General features: G+C 45.3%; 1 protein-coding gene across 2 annotated transcripts in view; it reads left to right on the top strand.

Annotated features, from left to right (window-relative positions):
• The window catches only part of REEP1 (receptor accessory protein 1), a 64,232-nt gene extending 49,831 nt beyond the window's left edge, over positions 1-14,401 (top strand). Inside the window, exons 7-9 of one of the 2 annotated variants that reach the window (XM_033060086.1) lie at positions 2,014-2,049; positions 10,124-10,263; positions 12,240-13,165. In XM_033060086.1, coding sequence (XP_032915977.1) covers positions 2,014-2,049; positions 10,124-10,263; positions 12,240-12,311 — 248 coding nt within the window. In that variant the 3' untranslated portion in view covers positions 12,312-13,165. Of the gene's footprint in view, positions 1-2,013; positions 2,050-10,123; positions 10,264-12,239 lie in introns of both variants that reach the window. The other variant, XM_033060085.1, reaches the window with a different exon arrangement.
• The last annotated feature ends 1,243 nt before the right edge of the window (positions 14,402-15,644 follow it).

Below are 15,644 nucleotides of genomic sequence, written 5' to 3'. Positions count from 1 at the left end.
CTTTTGCCATGGTTTGTGGGTGGCTGCTGACCCCACAAACATCCTGTGAGGCATCAGCTCCAGGGAAATGTGCACACCTCCCTTTGATGGGCACCAAGGACAATGATCCCCTTTCCCCACATAGCAGGCTCACCACCTCTTCATTTTTCACTCCACTCTTGGTTCAGCATTTCTCAGTTTATTGTCCTTGTCACCCAGATGATGGACTGTGACATTTTACTTCCATGCCCGTTCCAACCTGTGTTTTTTCCACAGGCAGAACTGCCTCTTTCCTTTGGGAGCTGTAAATGTCATGTGGCTGTGCATTGTTATGGAAAACTGTAAATTCCAGAACAGTGTCTCCAAATATTTTTCAGGGGAATCCTGTTGTTCTGGCAGCTGTCCAGTAACAATCCACATACAGACTTGTTTTTATTAACAGGAGCTTTTGCACTTTTTAACCTTGTAGTATTGCCTTGATTTGTGTTGCATCACAGGACAGTCAGTGTCCAGAGCTGATGCTGCCTGGGACAGAGGATCACAAACAATGGAGCCACCCTATGTATTGCCTAAACCCAGTGTTCTTTCTGCTTAAGCTTGTCCCAGGCTAAGATCATTCTTATCTGGAATGATTTCAAAGCAGAAATGGACAGTGTGCTTTCTGATACTCTCCATTCCTTGGAGCAGGAGAGAATCAAAGCTGATTTTTTGGTCTTGTGCTGAAGGACCAAAGGCTTTGCAGTAGAGAACAAAGGTGGGGGAACATCAGCAGTCAGGATGTGTTTGGATATTCAGTCCACATCAACCAGAAAGATATGTGACAACAAGCCAGATATATGTTGTCTGAACTCCCAGAGAATAAACTGCTTTAAAACTGTGATCAACTTCTTTCTGTGTAAAATCAGAGGCTGAACCCACAGCAGATCTCTTGAGGAAGCCCATAGTTTCACAGCAATATGAGGCAGCTCTCCCACTAAAAGGGTATAACCCATTTGCTTGCCTCTGGCCCATCTGTCTTTTCCTTTGGATACATTTAAATCTTATTTTTACATGCTGACCCCAGTCAAGGATTTGGTTCAAGTTAAATGCTATCCCTTGCTTCCAGGTTGCTCTTGATCCTCAAGTCAGTAGAGAGCTGCAGCACAGACATCAGCAATGGGACAAGGAGGACAGAGGCCAGAGTGCAAGGGACAGTGGAACATCTGCTGTAAATAGTGCTGCTTTTAAATGACTGTGAAACTATGGAAGAATTTCCAGTGTCTCCAGTGCAGGATAATCATAACTAAAAAAAAAATCACACAAAACTCAGGCCCTTTTGTTCTTCAAAAACTTTCTTTAATGTGGAGTCATTGATGCCACTGTAAGTGTTGAAGGGCTCAAGCTCGAAATTTAGGCTATTTCCTGGAACACAAACTGTGCTCAAGATGAAACTGTAAACATCACACATTATTGAACAGTTACAAATCAGCTGCTTTCACTGAAGAGTGCAATGCAATTCCCTTGGCTGCTTTCATTCTCATGGCAATTCCATCAGGATATTAATTCTGAAGGACCCTCCTGGTTTAGGAAGATCAGGGATGTGTGGATAGTTTTCTTTAGAAGCTGTATGAGTGGTTGCAGCAGCCAGACTTCTTCCACAAGAATTCTTAATCTACTGAAAAAATCCAGGCACACAGCCTTACAAACTGCAGTACTGCACCCTGCATTTGTTATCATACAGCCTTTTGCCCTGGGTTATGCATCCATGCTCCCATTGCTTATCCACACTCCCAGATCCCTCCAGTCAGGAGTTCCTTCTGTTCAGTGCTCCAAGAACAGCCCCAGGGAACTCTGCCTAACCCCATGCTTCTCACCCACATGGACACAGCCTGGGATGAGGCACATTCCTGAGTCTGTGCTCCATGCTGCTCAGTGGAGACACTCATCTCCCTGTGCACACAAGGGCCTTGAAGTCCACTCCAAAATGGTTCCAAGTGTTTTCTAAGAGTGAGTGGCTTCACCTGATGAGTTCCTAATGCTCAGCTCCTCTTTCAGTGTGCACGTGTTGCTCGGTATGCCGACTCCTCAGAGGTGAGTGCTGGATTTCCTGTGTCCTGGTATCCATGCATCCCTTTTGGGCATGGCTGCATTTCCCAGCCTGGCTTGCTCCTGATGCTCTTGCTCACTGGGTTTCCTAACACCAGGGGGACAAAGCAGGGGAAGGCCAGTCTGTGGTGGGTTTGGGAGCTGTGTGTGTGCTGATGGCAGGAATCGCAGTGCTTCTCGCCATACTGACCTGTGTTACCCAAGGATGGGGACTTTTTCCCTGGAGAAGAACTTCATTCCTTTCTCTTCTAGAGGATGTGCCATGTCCTTGCTGTGCAGAGCAACTCCTCTGCCCCATGTCCCCCAGAGCAGGTGTAAATCCACTGGGAATGCAGCAAGAGCAAAACCTTGTCAGTCCCAGCCCTGTTTTGCTCTGTTCCCTAAGGTTTGGTGCATATTTCTCCAGTAGTGGTGAGGACATTTGTGTTTGAGGTGAACAGGGTATGTAGCAAAACCCAGCAGCAGACCCTGGTATGACAAAATGAACTGACAATCCCTGATTCAGTCTCTGGCAGAAGCATTTCTGAAAAATGTCCCCACTGTCCCCAGCGTTTATTGTGTTTACAAACATGGGAGTGCAGTGAATGGTTTAGTTGCTGGTGGTCTTCTCAGTGCTGTGCCAGTTAGCTCGGTTGCTAAGAGCCCAGACATGTCACTTCTGCATTTTTTCCCAGTGACAGATGAAAGGAGTGGGAGAACTCCAATTTGGGCATGCAAGAGGATGGGGCTGCCAAGCAACTTGTCTGGGGAGAAAAAAGAAATACAGGCTGGCAGTGTCTCATGTTGGTGGAAGCAAAAGACCTTTGTAACTCCTTCTCAACTCATATGCTTTGTGTTTATTTTGCACACGAATCAACCTGGAGACAGCAGCAGAAGGACTGAAGGATCACAGTGCTGCCACCATGCTGCAGCCACCTGTGCCTTCCCACAGCCCTGCACCTGGTGCCAGAGCCCTGTGCAGTGCTGGTGCTTGGAGCTGGTGGCTCCAGCCTGACACAGCCTCCTTGCACCCTCCCTGGGTGGCAAACTCACCCTCACATTTGATTTGTTACCCTTCCTTTTCTGGGTGAATGTGCCATTGTGCAGGACAGGGAAGCATGTTTAAGGTGGGAATCTGTTGAAGCAACCATGAAACACTTGTATTCACAGGGCATTTTATTAGAACCCTTCTAATTTTAGCCTAAACCTATTTTATGGATTTGACTTCAAAGTGGTATTTATAAAAAGAATCACTGAATCCTTATGGGCTTAAGAGTCATGAGGTAATCTTAGGAAAGTCATTTAATGATGCTAGAGCAGCAATCAGTCCAATATGTTTATGAATTGGACCCAAATTAATTTTGATCTTGTTGAAATTGCTTGCCCTGTCTTTCACATTGGCTTGTTTTACTATTCCTGCCCCATCTCCAACATAATCCAGGCCCTCAGTCCATGTCAATAGGGACGTGCCGAGGCTCTGTGTCACAGAGGGCTCATTCTGCTTCCACAGGCTGCTCTTTCTCTGTCTCCAAGGCAATAGATGCATTAATGCACTCTCAGACAGTGGCCTGCCATTAAAATGCTCCTTTGTAAGTGCATCTTTGGTAGCTTGGAGAGCTGACTATGTCATGTGAACATTTTACAGTGCCACAAAAAGCTGGAGGAAGAGAGAATCTAATTTTGTTTAGCTAGGACTAAGTTGCCTTGAGCTACTGGCACTCATCTTTTCTTGGTGCAAACTTTAGTGTAGCAAATTTCAGAGTGCCATCATTAACAGCACTTATTTCCAAGGAGTTTATAATCTAAATGGGCAGATAGTCAAGTCTTTCCTCAAGCAGGGATTTTAAAAGCTGCTACAGAGCCTTGGTGCAGTCTTTTTGGCAGGAGCAGTTGTCTTAATGCTCTTGCAGGTCAAGCTCAATTATTTCCCTGTCTGACTCACAGAAACCTCCACAGAGCTCAGGCTGGTGGAGCAGAAGCCCAAGCATTCTGCTCCCTAGATGGCATCCTGAGAGAAGGTGTCATGAGGATGGGGGCTGCAGGTGCCATGGAGTGTGCATTTCTGCAGAGCTGAAGGCCAGGCTGAGCACAGCCTGAGCTGGAGCTGTCCCTGCCAGCAGTGGTGGTGGGCTGGCTGCTGATGGCTCCTCTGCTGCTGTCAGCAGTGCTGGGTTTCTCTGTGCTGAAGCTCTTGAGCCCTTCCCTGCCCACTTGGATCACCTCACTGGCCTCATGGTCTGCACATGACAGAGCATTGATGCATTCAGGACATTCATCCTCCTCTGCTCTGGGCAGCTTCACTGCAGTATAAGCCTGTTTGACAGATGTACTCCAGCACACCTTTTTGACAGCTCCTATGCCAGCTCCTTTGCTTTTGTTCAGGGCCAGGCCTTTGCTGGTGGAACTCCTTCCAGGTCTTTACCCGAGTTTCTGATTTATCTCCTTTGTGTTCCGTGGAAAGTCAGGCTGCAGCACTCAGGAACAGTGGTACAATTATGTAAGAGCTCTTTTTCCCTTTCAGAGAGGACAGGGTGAAAATCTCCAGGGATATCTGTTTGTCTTTTGGCAGTGCTTGGCAAATGCTGAAATGCTGCTTGATATTAAACAATCTTGCTTGGGACCGGCATTTAAGAAGCAACAAAATTGTGTTTGGTGGTGTTTTCTCAACTAATGTCTCTTAGGTGCTGTTGCAAAGACCTGGGGCATGGTTGAGAAGGAGAAACCATTTTAATTCTTGTGGAGAATAAATATATCATGAATTGAAGGATCAATTGTATATCAGGAGAATTGTTGGGACTGCAAGTATTTGAAGGGGCATTTAATGCTAAAATGCTGATCAGAAGCCTTAGGCAGTGTAAGAAATGTGCAGGGACATTGGTGATGAATGGGTCTGGCTTTGGTGTGCACTGCAGGGCTGTGCTCCACGAGGTGACAGATCACACACAACCAGCAGTGCAGCTCACCAAGGACCTGGCTGGGACATGCATTTAATTGTGCTTTAAACAAATCACCTTATCAGTCTATTAGCTGAATCCAAGCCCTTCTTTGTGGTGTGCTAAAAAGTGCCCAGAGTTATTACAGTGGAAAGTGCTTTAAAATCACTAATTGACTTTGTGTCAAGGGGGATGATTGTACATCTCTGAACTAATTCAGTCAAATGGTATAGGTGGTTTTATTTTGGTTCTCAGCCAAGTTTGCTTCCAGCTCTCATTTGGAGGATTATTTTTTAACCTTATTGAACTTAAAGAACAAACAACAATTTTCTGTTGCTCTAGGCATTTTATTCCTTAAAATTTCCCTTTACTAAATACTGAAGCAGATTTGCTGGTTTGCATTACTTTGCACTGTTATTTCTTAATACAAATTTGTGATTTTCTTTTTGAGATTTAAAAATAATTTCATTTATTTTGACTATTTCAGGGAAGAAAAAAAAAATCACAGAAAATCGGTAGTTTTCAAGTACATTTGCATTTTACCAGCAGAAAGTTAAAACATTAATTGTTGTTTAATAAACTCCAGCTGAATTACAGATATGATAAAAGCAAAGATGAATATGTCTGTGTTCTGAAACAATGTTACTTCCCCCTCTGCACCCAAATGTTTTCTCCTAACAGTTTATTCTTTCTTTTTCTCTATGTAAATATTATGGGACTCTGATGTAAGTGTTACAGATTGCATGAATTTTCCTCTGAGGTGTTTGGAATAGAGTAGCACTTAACAACTCACGCATTTGTGGGATGTGTTTTCATTAACGGATGACTTTGTTGATGTGATTAGGCTTGTTTGCTTTGGTTGCATTTGACTCCAGCTTTGGAAAGGATGTCTGTTTGGTGGCTCCTGGGCAGTGTGTGCTGTTGTAGTTGGCTGCTCCTAACTCCTTGGTTTGGCGATGAAAACTTTTGGGGAAGTACAGGACTTGGGTCAATGTGTTTTGGAAATGATGGTGAATTTATCTTTGTTGCAGGGGAAAGAAGCTGATGGCCATCGTATAATAAATGTCTCTTCTCCTGTACTTCCTAAGTGGTGTGCAAACCTCTTTGTATGAATGATCCCCTGGGAAGGCTTCACTTTGGAGTGACTTTACTTCCATTACAAACATACAATACCTCTCTCTTGGTTTGTGTAGTCTGTGACTGTGGTTTTCCCCACTGCTCCCAAGGAATTTCAGTGATGGGAGAAAGAATTATTGTTCCTAGCAAAATAAGGGCATGTCCAGTGTCAAAGTTGCCTGATTCCCACTGTAACTGTACTCAAGTGTCCAGATTTTTCAGAGGATCTAGGTCAAAGTGATTTGTTCACTTGCACTTAGGGTGGGCCAGGTCCTGACTTCTTCTGTACTCATGAAAATCCACAGGAATTTGCTAAAGATTTACTTGGGAGCATGGACCAGAGTCTGAACCAAAGTGATTGCTGAAAAAAACAGCACAGTGAATCCCAGATATTGCTGCAGAAAGAGTTTTGCAAGTGAAATTTCTTAGCCTTGTTGAATCACAGAGATCAAAGATTGCAATGATCTGGCCCTACATTTCCTGGTCCATGCTGGGTTTTTCCCTGAGCTGCATTAACAGCTCAGATCTCAAGTCTGCAGAGCATTCAAATGCCTACCTAAACTTGAAATGTGTCCAGGCTTCCCACACAATATGTTGGCTGTATCAGTTCCCTTGGGAGGAATTACGATGGAATGATAGGAACTGGAATTAAGGGGTCCATTTCCTTAGGCTGTTTACAGTCAGATTCTGTCTTGCTTTAGTGGAGAGAGCAGTGTAATCTGGTCTCTGCACTGAAAAGGTGTTTGTACACCAGCCTGTTTCCCACTTCTGCAGCAATTCAGCCCCTTCATACAAAGATGTGGAGTCATAAATGTAACAGGTGGAGATACCTGAAACACAGCCTGCCCTGGGATGGGGAGTGAGAGTCTCCCAAACAGAGTCAGAGCAAAGGTCTGGTGTACAGTCCATGTTTTTACACAGCCACCTCCTGGCTGTGACAGTCCCTGGGCTGTTGGCTGCTTTCCTGGAGCAGCACTCACTGCTGACTCTGCTGCTTTGGGGACATCTGATAATGACCTGAGGCCCTGCTGATCATAAAGATGGCTCTTAGAAACACACAGGGATCATCCAAGGCCAAGTGCTGTCCTCAAAACACATGCTCCAGCCCTGACAATATGTTTTGCTCCTCAGTCTTTACCTTCTCTGGAAACAAACCTTGGTGTCCCAGAACCCTTTCATTCACCTTAAACCTTATTCTTTCTCACCAGTTCCTCACATGTGTGTTTGTTCTTCTGGTTAACCCCCTGCTTTACATTGTTATTCACTCTCTTGGTGTCAGAAAATCAGTTTTTTACCATGTCATCACCATATTCACAAAAAATAGCAATTTCAGAGCTGTGGCTCACACAGCAGCCACTCTTTGGGGATAAGTTCTCTGCCATCCCACAAGAGCAGAATGCTTCTACAAATGTGGGACAAAGTCTAGCACCCCAAAGACTGGCAGATCAATACGAGCTTGGGTTGCTCACAATACAGATGACTTTCCCAAGGCAGGATGGGCAGGGATCCTCCCTTCTTGTTCCAGGTCTTAAGGAAAGTGCCATGTATATTCAAGATCTGTTCTCATCAATGGCCACAAGAGTAGTGGAAGAGCCTGGGATAGCCAATCTTCTTCCTTTTTCCAGTTCAGTGAGGCTGAAGCAAAACTGCTCCCCATTTGGCTGGTTTTCAGTGTCCCATTCACAACAACATGGAGCAGGGAAGAAGAAGGCATCAGCCCAACTTCCAGTGAACTTCTCAGACCTTCCAGCTGCAGGGATCAAAGCAGCATGTGCCAACTTGGAGGCTGAGCTTCCCCTTGATCTACATGGAAGCAGCTTCAGGACATGGATGTGCTGCTTGGACTGATGGGGAGAAGGGAAAAGCCTGCAGGAGACTGTACCTGCTGTGGAGGTGACATGGGTGGCAGAGCTCTCTGGGTATCTTTTTTTGCCCAGCATCTAATTTAAGAGAGAGAACAGTAATGAAGAAAGCAATGTATGCTGCAAAACCATGGGATTCACAGAAGCATGATCAGGCTGGCAGTTCCTTCTGTCTCTTTTTCCAGGGGAGTGGCTGGTTGTAGAATGGGAGCAGGGCACATTTTCATGATTCTGTCCACTCAGCCTCAGCAGGCAGTGTCTCCTCATTCTGGTCACTGAACACCCTAACTCTGGGGCTCCAACACCCCTCTATCCTGTCCCCTTTCTCCCTGGTGAAAGCCCCTGTCTGCTCTCAGTGGCACATGACTGAAATGTGTTGTTGGGCCACTGTGCAAACCTCAGTGATGCCATTAAAACAGGTCCTGGCCTTTTACTTCTACTAAACTTGACTAAATTTTGATTTGGCTTAGGCAGGCAGCAAAGAACAGCTTCTACATCCAAGGAGGGTCTAAGCTAGGCTGCTCCTGGATAGATCACTTCCCAAGTGGAGGGATAAAATAGTGAACCAAAACATTCCTGTACTGTTTTACCATGTGATCTAGAGCACATTAAATTCTCCCCAGAATGCAGATTTCACACTACAGTCCAGCATAGAAGAGAAACATTTCAGCATTATCCTGGGCCTCTCTGCAACGTGCCTTTCAACATCTTCAGCACAACTGGGGTAAAAGTCAGTATCCAGCTCTTCCTGAAAACCTGCAGTAGTGTCTTCCAGCCTGCCCATGTGAATGGTGATAAAGGGGTGGAAACATGGGGTCAATGGGCAGAGGATGGTGTGCACAGGCTGATGTTGAGCAGCAGCTGCATCCTGTGGGCTGAGAGCAATTAGCTGCTGACTTTAATTTGGCACTGAGAGAGCCCCAGTGACCTGCTCATGACTCGTGGTGTTGCTGTAGCCAAATCATTTCCCCTCTCTCTGTTACCCAATTGAAAGAGCTATCGAAGAATTCAGTTCTTTTTGGCTTTAAGAATCTAAAGGGATTAGTAAGTATTAGATGTTTAAGAACTGTTTTTGGTTTCAGTCTTTGGGGTTTAGTCTTTGGTCCAGAAGACTCTTACAGACAGGCTGAGACAAGAAGCACAGAGCATTATTTCTGTGTATGTTCATGCAACAAAGTATAGACTCAGTTATTCTGATTAGTGATCCCTAAACAGCAAATAGTTCCACTCCTGCCATATTTCAGAATCAAAAAAGCCTTCTCAATTAAACAGAGAAACCTCCAGCCTTGCTGGTAAGAAAATGGGGAGCAGGAAACTTGGTCATGTTGAGTTTCCTCTTCTCTATCTCTTGCTTTGGACTGGTCATTAAAAATATTCATTTTTATTTCTCATTTACTGAATGTATTTAGGCAGAAAGTGGATTGTGTTGTGTAACACAACCAGTCCCACAAAGATTGTGCCATAAGTTACAAGGGTAAGAACCACCAAGTGTTTGTGGTCTGTAGCTATAGGGCAATAAACTGCCTTCAGGTCCATCAGCAGAGCTAATGCTCCACACATTTGCTCCAGAGGGACAGAAAAGAGACTTTTCCCTGCACTGGCTTTCCAGCAACACACCCCTTGCTGGGTGTCCATTCAATGCCTGGTGAAGCTTTTTGTGAACTTCAGTGGATCTCAGACTGAGTGCTTGCCTTGACCACTCCCAGTTTCAAGTCTGTAAGTGATGCTGTGTTTCCTATTTCTGCATCCCAGGCAGGTCTCTCTGTGCTTAACCAGAGGACTTCAACACCCATTTGGAGTCTTCTAGAGGAAGCAGTAGATGCAGGAGCTATGGATGGAACCAGCAATTCAAGAAATCAGTTGTTTTGTTTATCCTTGAGTAAATAAACAGTCTTTCTAGTGTAAACCTCCCAAACATCAGAGGCTATGAATTTAGTCTCAATTCCATGGAAAATAATCAAAATAGACTTTATAGTGGCTTTGTAAACAAGAGCCTTTTGATTTCTAACCCCACAGCTGCTGTTTTTAGAGTGTGATGTGTGACCCTTGTGTCATTAATCCCTGAAGATGCATGGCTTTGCAGTGAGTGACGTTTGTGTGAATCAAACCATCACTGATTTCCTCATCCCGTGTCTTCACATTTAGGCTGCAAATGGCTGTGTTAAATAGGTGAAATAAGTGTGGACATTAGGTATGAGAAGCCACCTGAGACAAACTGTGAAACAAAAGGCTCAGTGTTCTCAGATGATGAAGAGAATGATTGTGCATCCATGAACAAAAGGCCCAAAAAGAAGGATCGACCCCTTGAGGTACTTCCATATTGTCAAGGCTCCTCCTTCTATGACATTCCTTCATTTTTCAACTGGAATCTTCAACTGAACAAACCTCTCTTTGGTCTAAACTCACTAAATGCACTCTAAGTTGCTTCATGGAAACGAAATAACTAAAGGAAATGCAGATCTCACTCTGTGATTTGCCAAAATTTTAGCAACGTTTTGTTATGGAGGAAATAAAACCTCAGTGGGAGATGCTGTAGGCAGAGAGTCCTTCAGATCTGGGCAGGGTGGATGAGCCACAGCCAGCTGAGGTCTCCACCTGTGGACAGCTGAGTTTGTTCCCTCTTTCCCTTGGCTCAGTGTGAGGGAGCAGAGATGTGGTGTGGTCAGCAGGTGCAATCCCTTCTGCTGGGCTGTCCTGCCTGTGGGGGCTTTCACCAAAGTCAGGGCTGCTATGGAAAGGTGCAGCCACTCCAGCTGCTCCCAGAGCTGCCCAGTGGCCTCCCAAAGGAGGCAGAGCTGTCCATGTCCCATTTAAGAGTCTTGGCTGTGCAGTTAATGACAGCTTTGCTGTCCATTAACTATTTGACATGGTTTCCCAAAGAGCAGCCTCCTCCCAGGCTGCAGGAGGTGCTGCTCTCACTGTCTGGCTGTGTCCCTGGGCTCCTGGTTCACAGAGCTGCTCTGAGCCAGCAGCTCAGAGTCAGGTGTGCTGTGGGATCTTTACTGCCATGCACAGCAGCTTTGCTCCTCACCTCTGCTCCAGCTGTGCTTTCTGGGCACAGCCATCCCATCCAGACCTGTTGTGCTGCTGGGGATTCACCATGAGCACCTGGGGTAAGATTTCAGGAAAATGGGGTGAAGTGTTGCATTAATCCCATCTCTATGAGAAACTACTTTGGTTTATGGTCAAGCTAAAAAAATGGAGATTTAGGTGGAGTCTAAACAAAACCTCACTGTGCTGCAGTCCCTTGTCTATATGAATATTTATATCTTGCTGCATCATGGGAATGCAGAAATATGGCATGGTCTTGGGTTTGAAAGTCCTGTAAAACAGAAATGACAAAGTCCTTGCTTTGGTGCTGCCAGGCCCTTACAAGTAAATATAGAATAAAGCTCTTAAGAAAACAAGGCTTTGGATATTTATGTAAATGAGGTAGCAGAGTCTACCACACCTTGCAGTGTTATTTGATGCAGTGACAGGGCTCTGTTACAACATCTGATAACCATTTCTTGTTGTGAAGCTCATGAGGCACAATGCCACACCAGAGCTCTTCTGAGAGAAGTAGGCACTGCAGATTGGGGCTTTTTCTGTCATTGATTTGCTAGCCTAACTAATATGTCTGAGTCTGGAGGACAGGGTTAACCACAGGAAACCAAATTCATGGAGTTGTCTGCCTCCTCCTGAGCAGTCAGGGCTCCTTGTAAAAGCTCTGCACCAGCTGACTACAAGGCAGCAAATTCCAATAGTTGGTTTTTAAAACAATTTCAGCAGATTTTGTCTGGCCTCTTTCCCAAGCAAGAGGGTGAATTTAAAGAGTTCTGCCTCATGAGAATTATGGGCCTGGTGTGTTTCACCTTGGGGACCCCTTCAGCTTTGTAATGCCATGAGCTCAGAGGAGCTGTGGATGGGTTGGACAGGGCAGGATGGGCTGGGAGACACCAGAACTGGCTCCCTGCCATCAGTTTGATCTCTAGATCCATGAGCTGCTGTAAATGACACCAGTTGGACCTGGCTCTCTCAGCTGTTGAGTTATTAGCAATCTTGAGCCACACCTTTAACCAAGAGGGGAAGATGTTGATGTTACCTGGGTACACAACAGGTTTCCTAAAGAGATCAGTCCTCAGCTGGTCATTCATTACTGATCTTCAGGGCCAAAACTTCTGCATTACTTCATGTGTGGAATGGGATCCTGGTCACAGAGGTCCCACAAAGATGGGTGAGTTGTAAGGGAAAAGAAAAGATGTTTCCTATTATGCCTCTGAAGTTGTGTCTTGCTTTTCTGCAGGCACCGCCTAGGACCCTTAGATCTCGCTTCAGGAAGAAAAGTACCTCGTCCTCTGCCACTGAAACAATGTGAGTGCAATGAGCCAATAGCACCAAGATCCACAGAATGTCTCTCTTCTGCCTTAAAGAGCTACTCGTTCATGACAAGGAAACAGCAGTGGGATGGATGTGTTTGCTGTACAGCCATGGCCTTTCTCCCTCCTCTCGCCGCGCCCTGCTGGGACTCGCTGCTGCCGTCTGTCCCTGACGTGGGCAGGACAGTCTGGCAGGCACCTGCAGGTGAGGGGTCCTGGTTTGGTTTGCAGAGTGTGCACCCACCCACAGTGTACATTTACAGTTTCATTTGTGTCTGCATAGCTCTTGCTCTGTGAATGCCCAGCGGAAACAACAGTAATCAGTTACTCATGATGCTACATTGACAGTGTATTTATTTATGGCTTTATCATGGATGAAGTGGATTTGCAGAACCCATGGATTTCTCTTTCCTCCCTTCCTCCTCAAGACTGTGAATGATGTAACAAATGTCAAAAGTACTTTGACTGTACAAAATGTCCATGATTTGTTAGCAAATACTGAGCTGCAACTGTGTTTTTCTGCAAGTAAATCACATGTTCTGAGAAAATCATTGTGCTAAACCCACAGAGACAGAACCACTTACAGAGGATGAGGAAGTGATGTGCAAGAGAAAAAAATGGTTTCAATAATGTAATGAAGGGGGAGTCCTAATTTTGATCAGCCTGAGCCAGGAGAGTATTTTGTGGAAAATGATGCATAGAAGAACTAGATCCCACCATTTGTGGCCCAGTGTTCTACTGTGAGTTTTAAAGTGTGAGCAAGCCAGGCTTGAGCAAGCTGCAGCAACAGAAATCAGAATCGCTTTAGTGATGCATTTCCAGGGGAAAACACACCTTTCTCCCCTGCTGCAACAGTGCCAGTCCCAGCACTCTGCTCTGCTGCTGAGGGGCTGCTGTTCTGCTTGCATGAGCAGAGGGTCTGAGCTGCTTTTGAAGCCTGGAGTTTCTCCTGTAGCGTGGAGTTTGGTTAGAACCACAAGAAGCAGATGGCGTGGTGTATTTGTATCCATATATAACTGAGAAATATAAAAGAAGAGGAAGACATGGTAGGGTTTGTGTATTTGTGCTTCAAGTTGGTGTCTCTTGTAAGTGTTGAGCATGTGAGATTCACACATAAGTTAATTCTGTGGCCCTTTGTGTTTGCTCTTGGACCTGTCACATAGACTAGAAAAGCATTTAGCGTTATGTAGGATGTGCTATCACCAATGGGTCAGCACAGGGCTCGATGGTGTCACTGTCACCTGGCCCAGGGTGCCAACAGCCAGCTGGAGTGTGCCAGGCTTGGAGATAACTCTGAAGTGGCCTTTGAAACCATTTCTCTGCTGGGTGTGCATCCATATCCCAGCTGCCCATCTGGTGGATCCCTGAGGTCACCCCCACAGCTTCCTACATGTGTGGGGAAGAAAGAAATAAATTATGCACACACAGAAATGTTTATCTGACCTGGCTAGGAAAAGAAAAAAGCAAGCAGGTATTTCCTGTGTCTGCCACAGTATTTGGCCTCATTACCTGAGAATTTTGTTTCCTTTACATATGCTGATTCAGTCATACTTTGCAAATTTTGAAAAATTCTTCAGAAAGTAAATTTGATAAAAACCCAAACAAACCTGTCTAAAGAGCAGTTACAGAAGAGTCAGTCCTTGGAAGATACTCAGCAAAAGCTTTGAGAAGCTAAGCTTATGTATTTTACTTCTAAGCAGCTTTAGAGTTTATTTGATTTTTTTTTTTGGCTAACATTAAAAAGAAATAAAAAAACTGCCTGCACTGTTAGCAGAAAATAAAATCCTGTTGCAAGCAAGCCATGTTTCCCTGCTATGCAACGGGCTGCTGTAAGATAAAGAAGAAGCTGACAAGTTTGCACTCAATTATGCCAAATAACCCAACAACATAGAGCTGCATAACATCTGACAAGTTCTAATCTCAGACACGCTGTATTAACATTGATTATCACTAAAACTATTTAATGTGCGTCTAATCTGCTGTTTTACTGTAAACTTGACTGTTTAGCATTTCTTAAGTGCTGAGGTGAAATGTTGACAAGGGAGTTGCCTTATATCTCTCAAAACATTCACTGTATAAATGAGAAAAATAAACCTTTTCATATCTCTGGAAAAGACAAAATGTATTATCAACAGAGCTGTATATTTGTGTATAGATAGACAGACGTGAATGCCTGACCTCGTGCACTTGTGCTCCTTGTGCTCCAGTGTTCTGTACAGATGAGAACGGGCACTTGCTTTGATTTCTCACTTTCCTCACACAGGTTGTTTACAGGGGCTGCCCCCAGCCTGTCAGTTCAGTGTTCATTCCGGATAAACACCAGCCCTGAAGGCTTTTGTTCCAGCTTTTCTCTGGAGCCTCTGCCAAGGAGCCAGCCCGGCTCGGTGAGTCACCTTCCTGCGCTGCTGCTGACCCCTCCTGGCAAAGCAGGGCGTGCAGGACCGGCACAGGAGAGGAGGAAGGGATGGATGGATGGATGGATGGATGGATGGATGATGGATGGATGGATGGATGGAGGGATGGATGGACGGATGGATGGATGGATGGATGGATGGATGGATGGATGGATGGATGGATGGATGAAGGAATGGATGGATGAAGGGATGGATGGATGGATGATGGATGAATGAAGGAATGGATGGATGGATGGATGAAGGAATGGATGGATGGATGGATGGATGGATGGATGAATGAAGGAATGAAGGAATGGATGAATGAAGGAATGAAGGAATGGATGAATGAATGAATGAAGGAATGGATGGATGGATGGATGGATGGATGGATGGATGGAGGGATGGATGGATGAAGGAATGGATGAATGAATGAATGGATGGATGGATGGATGGATGATGGATGGATGGATGAAGGATGGATGAAGGGATGGATGGATGGATGGATGATGGATGGATGGATGGATGGATGGATGGATGATGGATGGAAGGATGGATGGATGGATGGATGGATGGATGGATGGATGGATGGATGGATGGATGGATGATGGATGGAAGGATGGATGGATGGATGGATGGATGCTTCCTGGGCATGTGTTGGAAAGGAGCAGTTCTCAGCTCTCTTCCCATTCCAGCTCTGACTGTGCAGGCTGGCTGAGCACTTCCAGCTCTCCCCTCCTAAAATCAAGCAATCTTTCAGCTGATGGTTTAATATAGCAGCAGATCTGGCTAAGTTAAAAATGCCCAGTTTTGGGGCCTTTCAGGCAGCTGGCCCCTTCCATCAGTCCTGTAGGGAAAGCAGGCACGTCCTGATGTCTCAGAGAGGGCTGGAAGAGTGGAACTCTGAAGAGAACAGGCCAGCCCTAGGAAATGGCCTTTACC

Source organism: Catharus ustulatus, chromosome 5, assembly GCF_009819885.2.
Source record: "Catharus ustulatus isolate bCatUst1 chromosome 5, bCatUst1.pri.v2, whole genome shotgun sequence".
NCBI classification, from domain to species: domain Eukaryota; kingdom Metazoa; phylum Chordata; class Aves; order Passeriformes; family Turdidae; genus Catharus; species Catharus ustulatus.
This window is presented reverse-complemented; position numbering and strand designations above follow the sequence as displayed.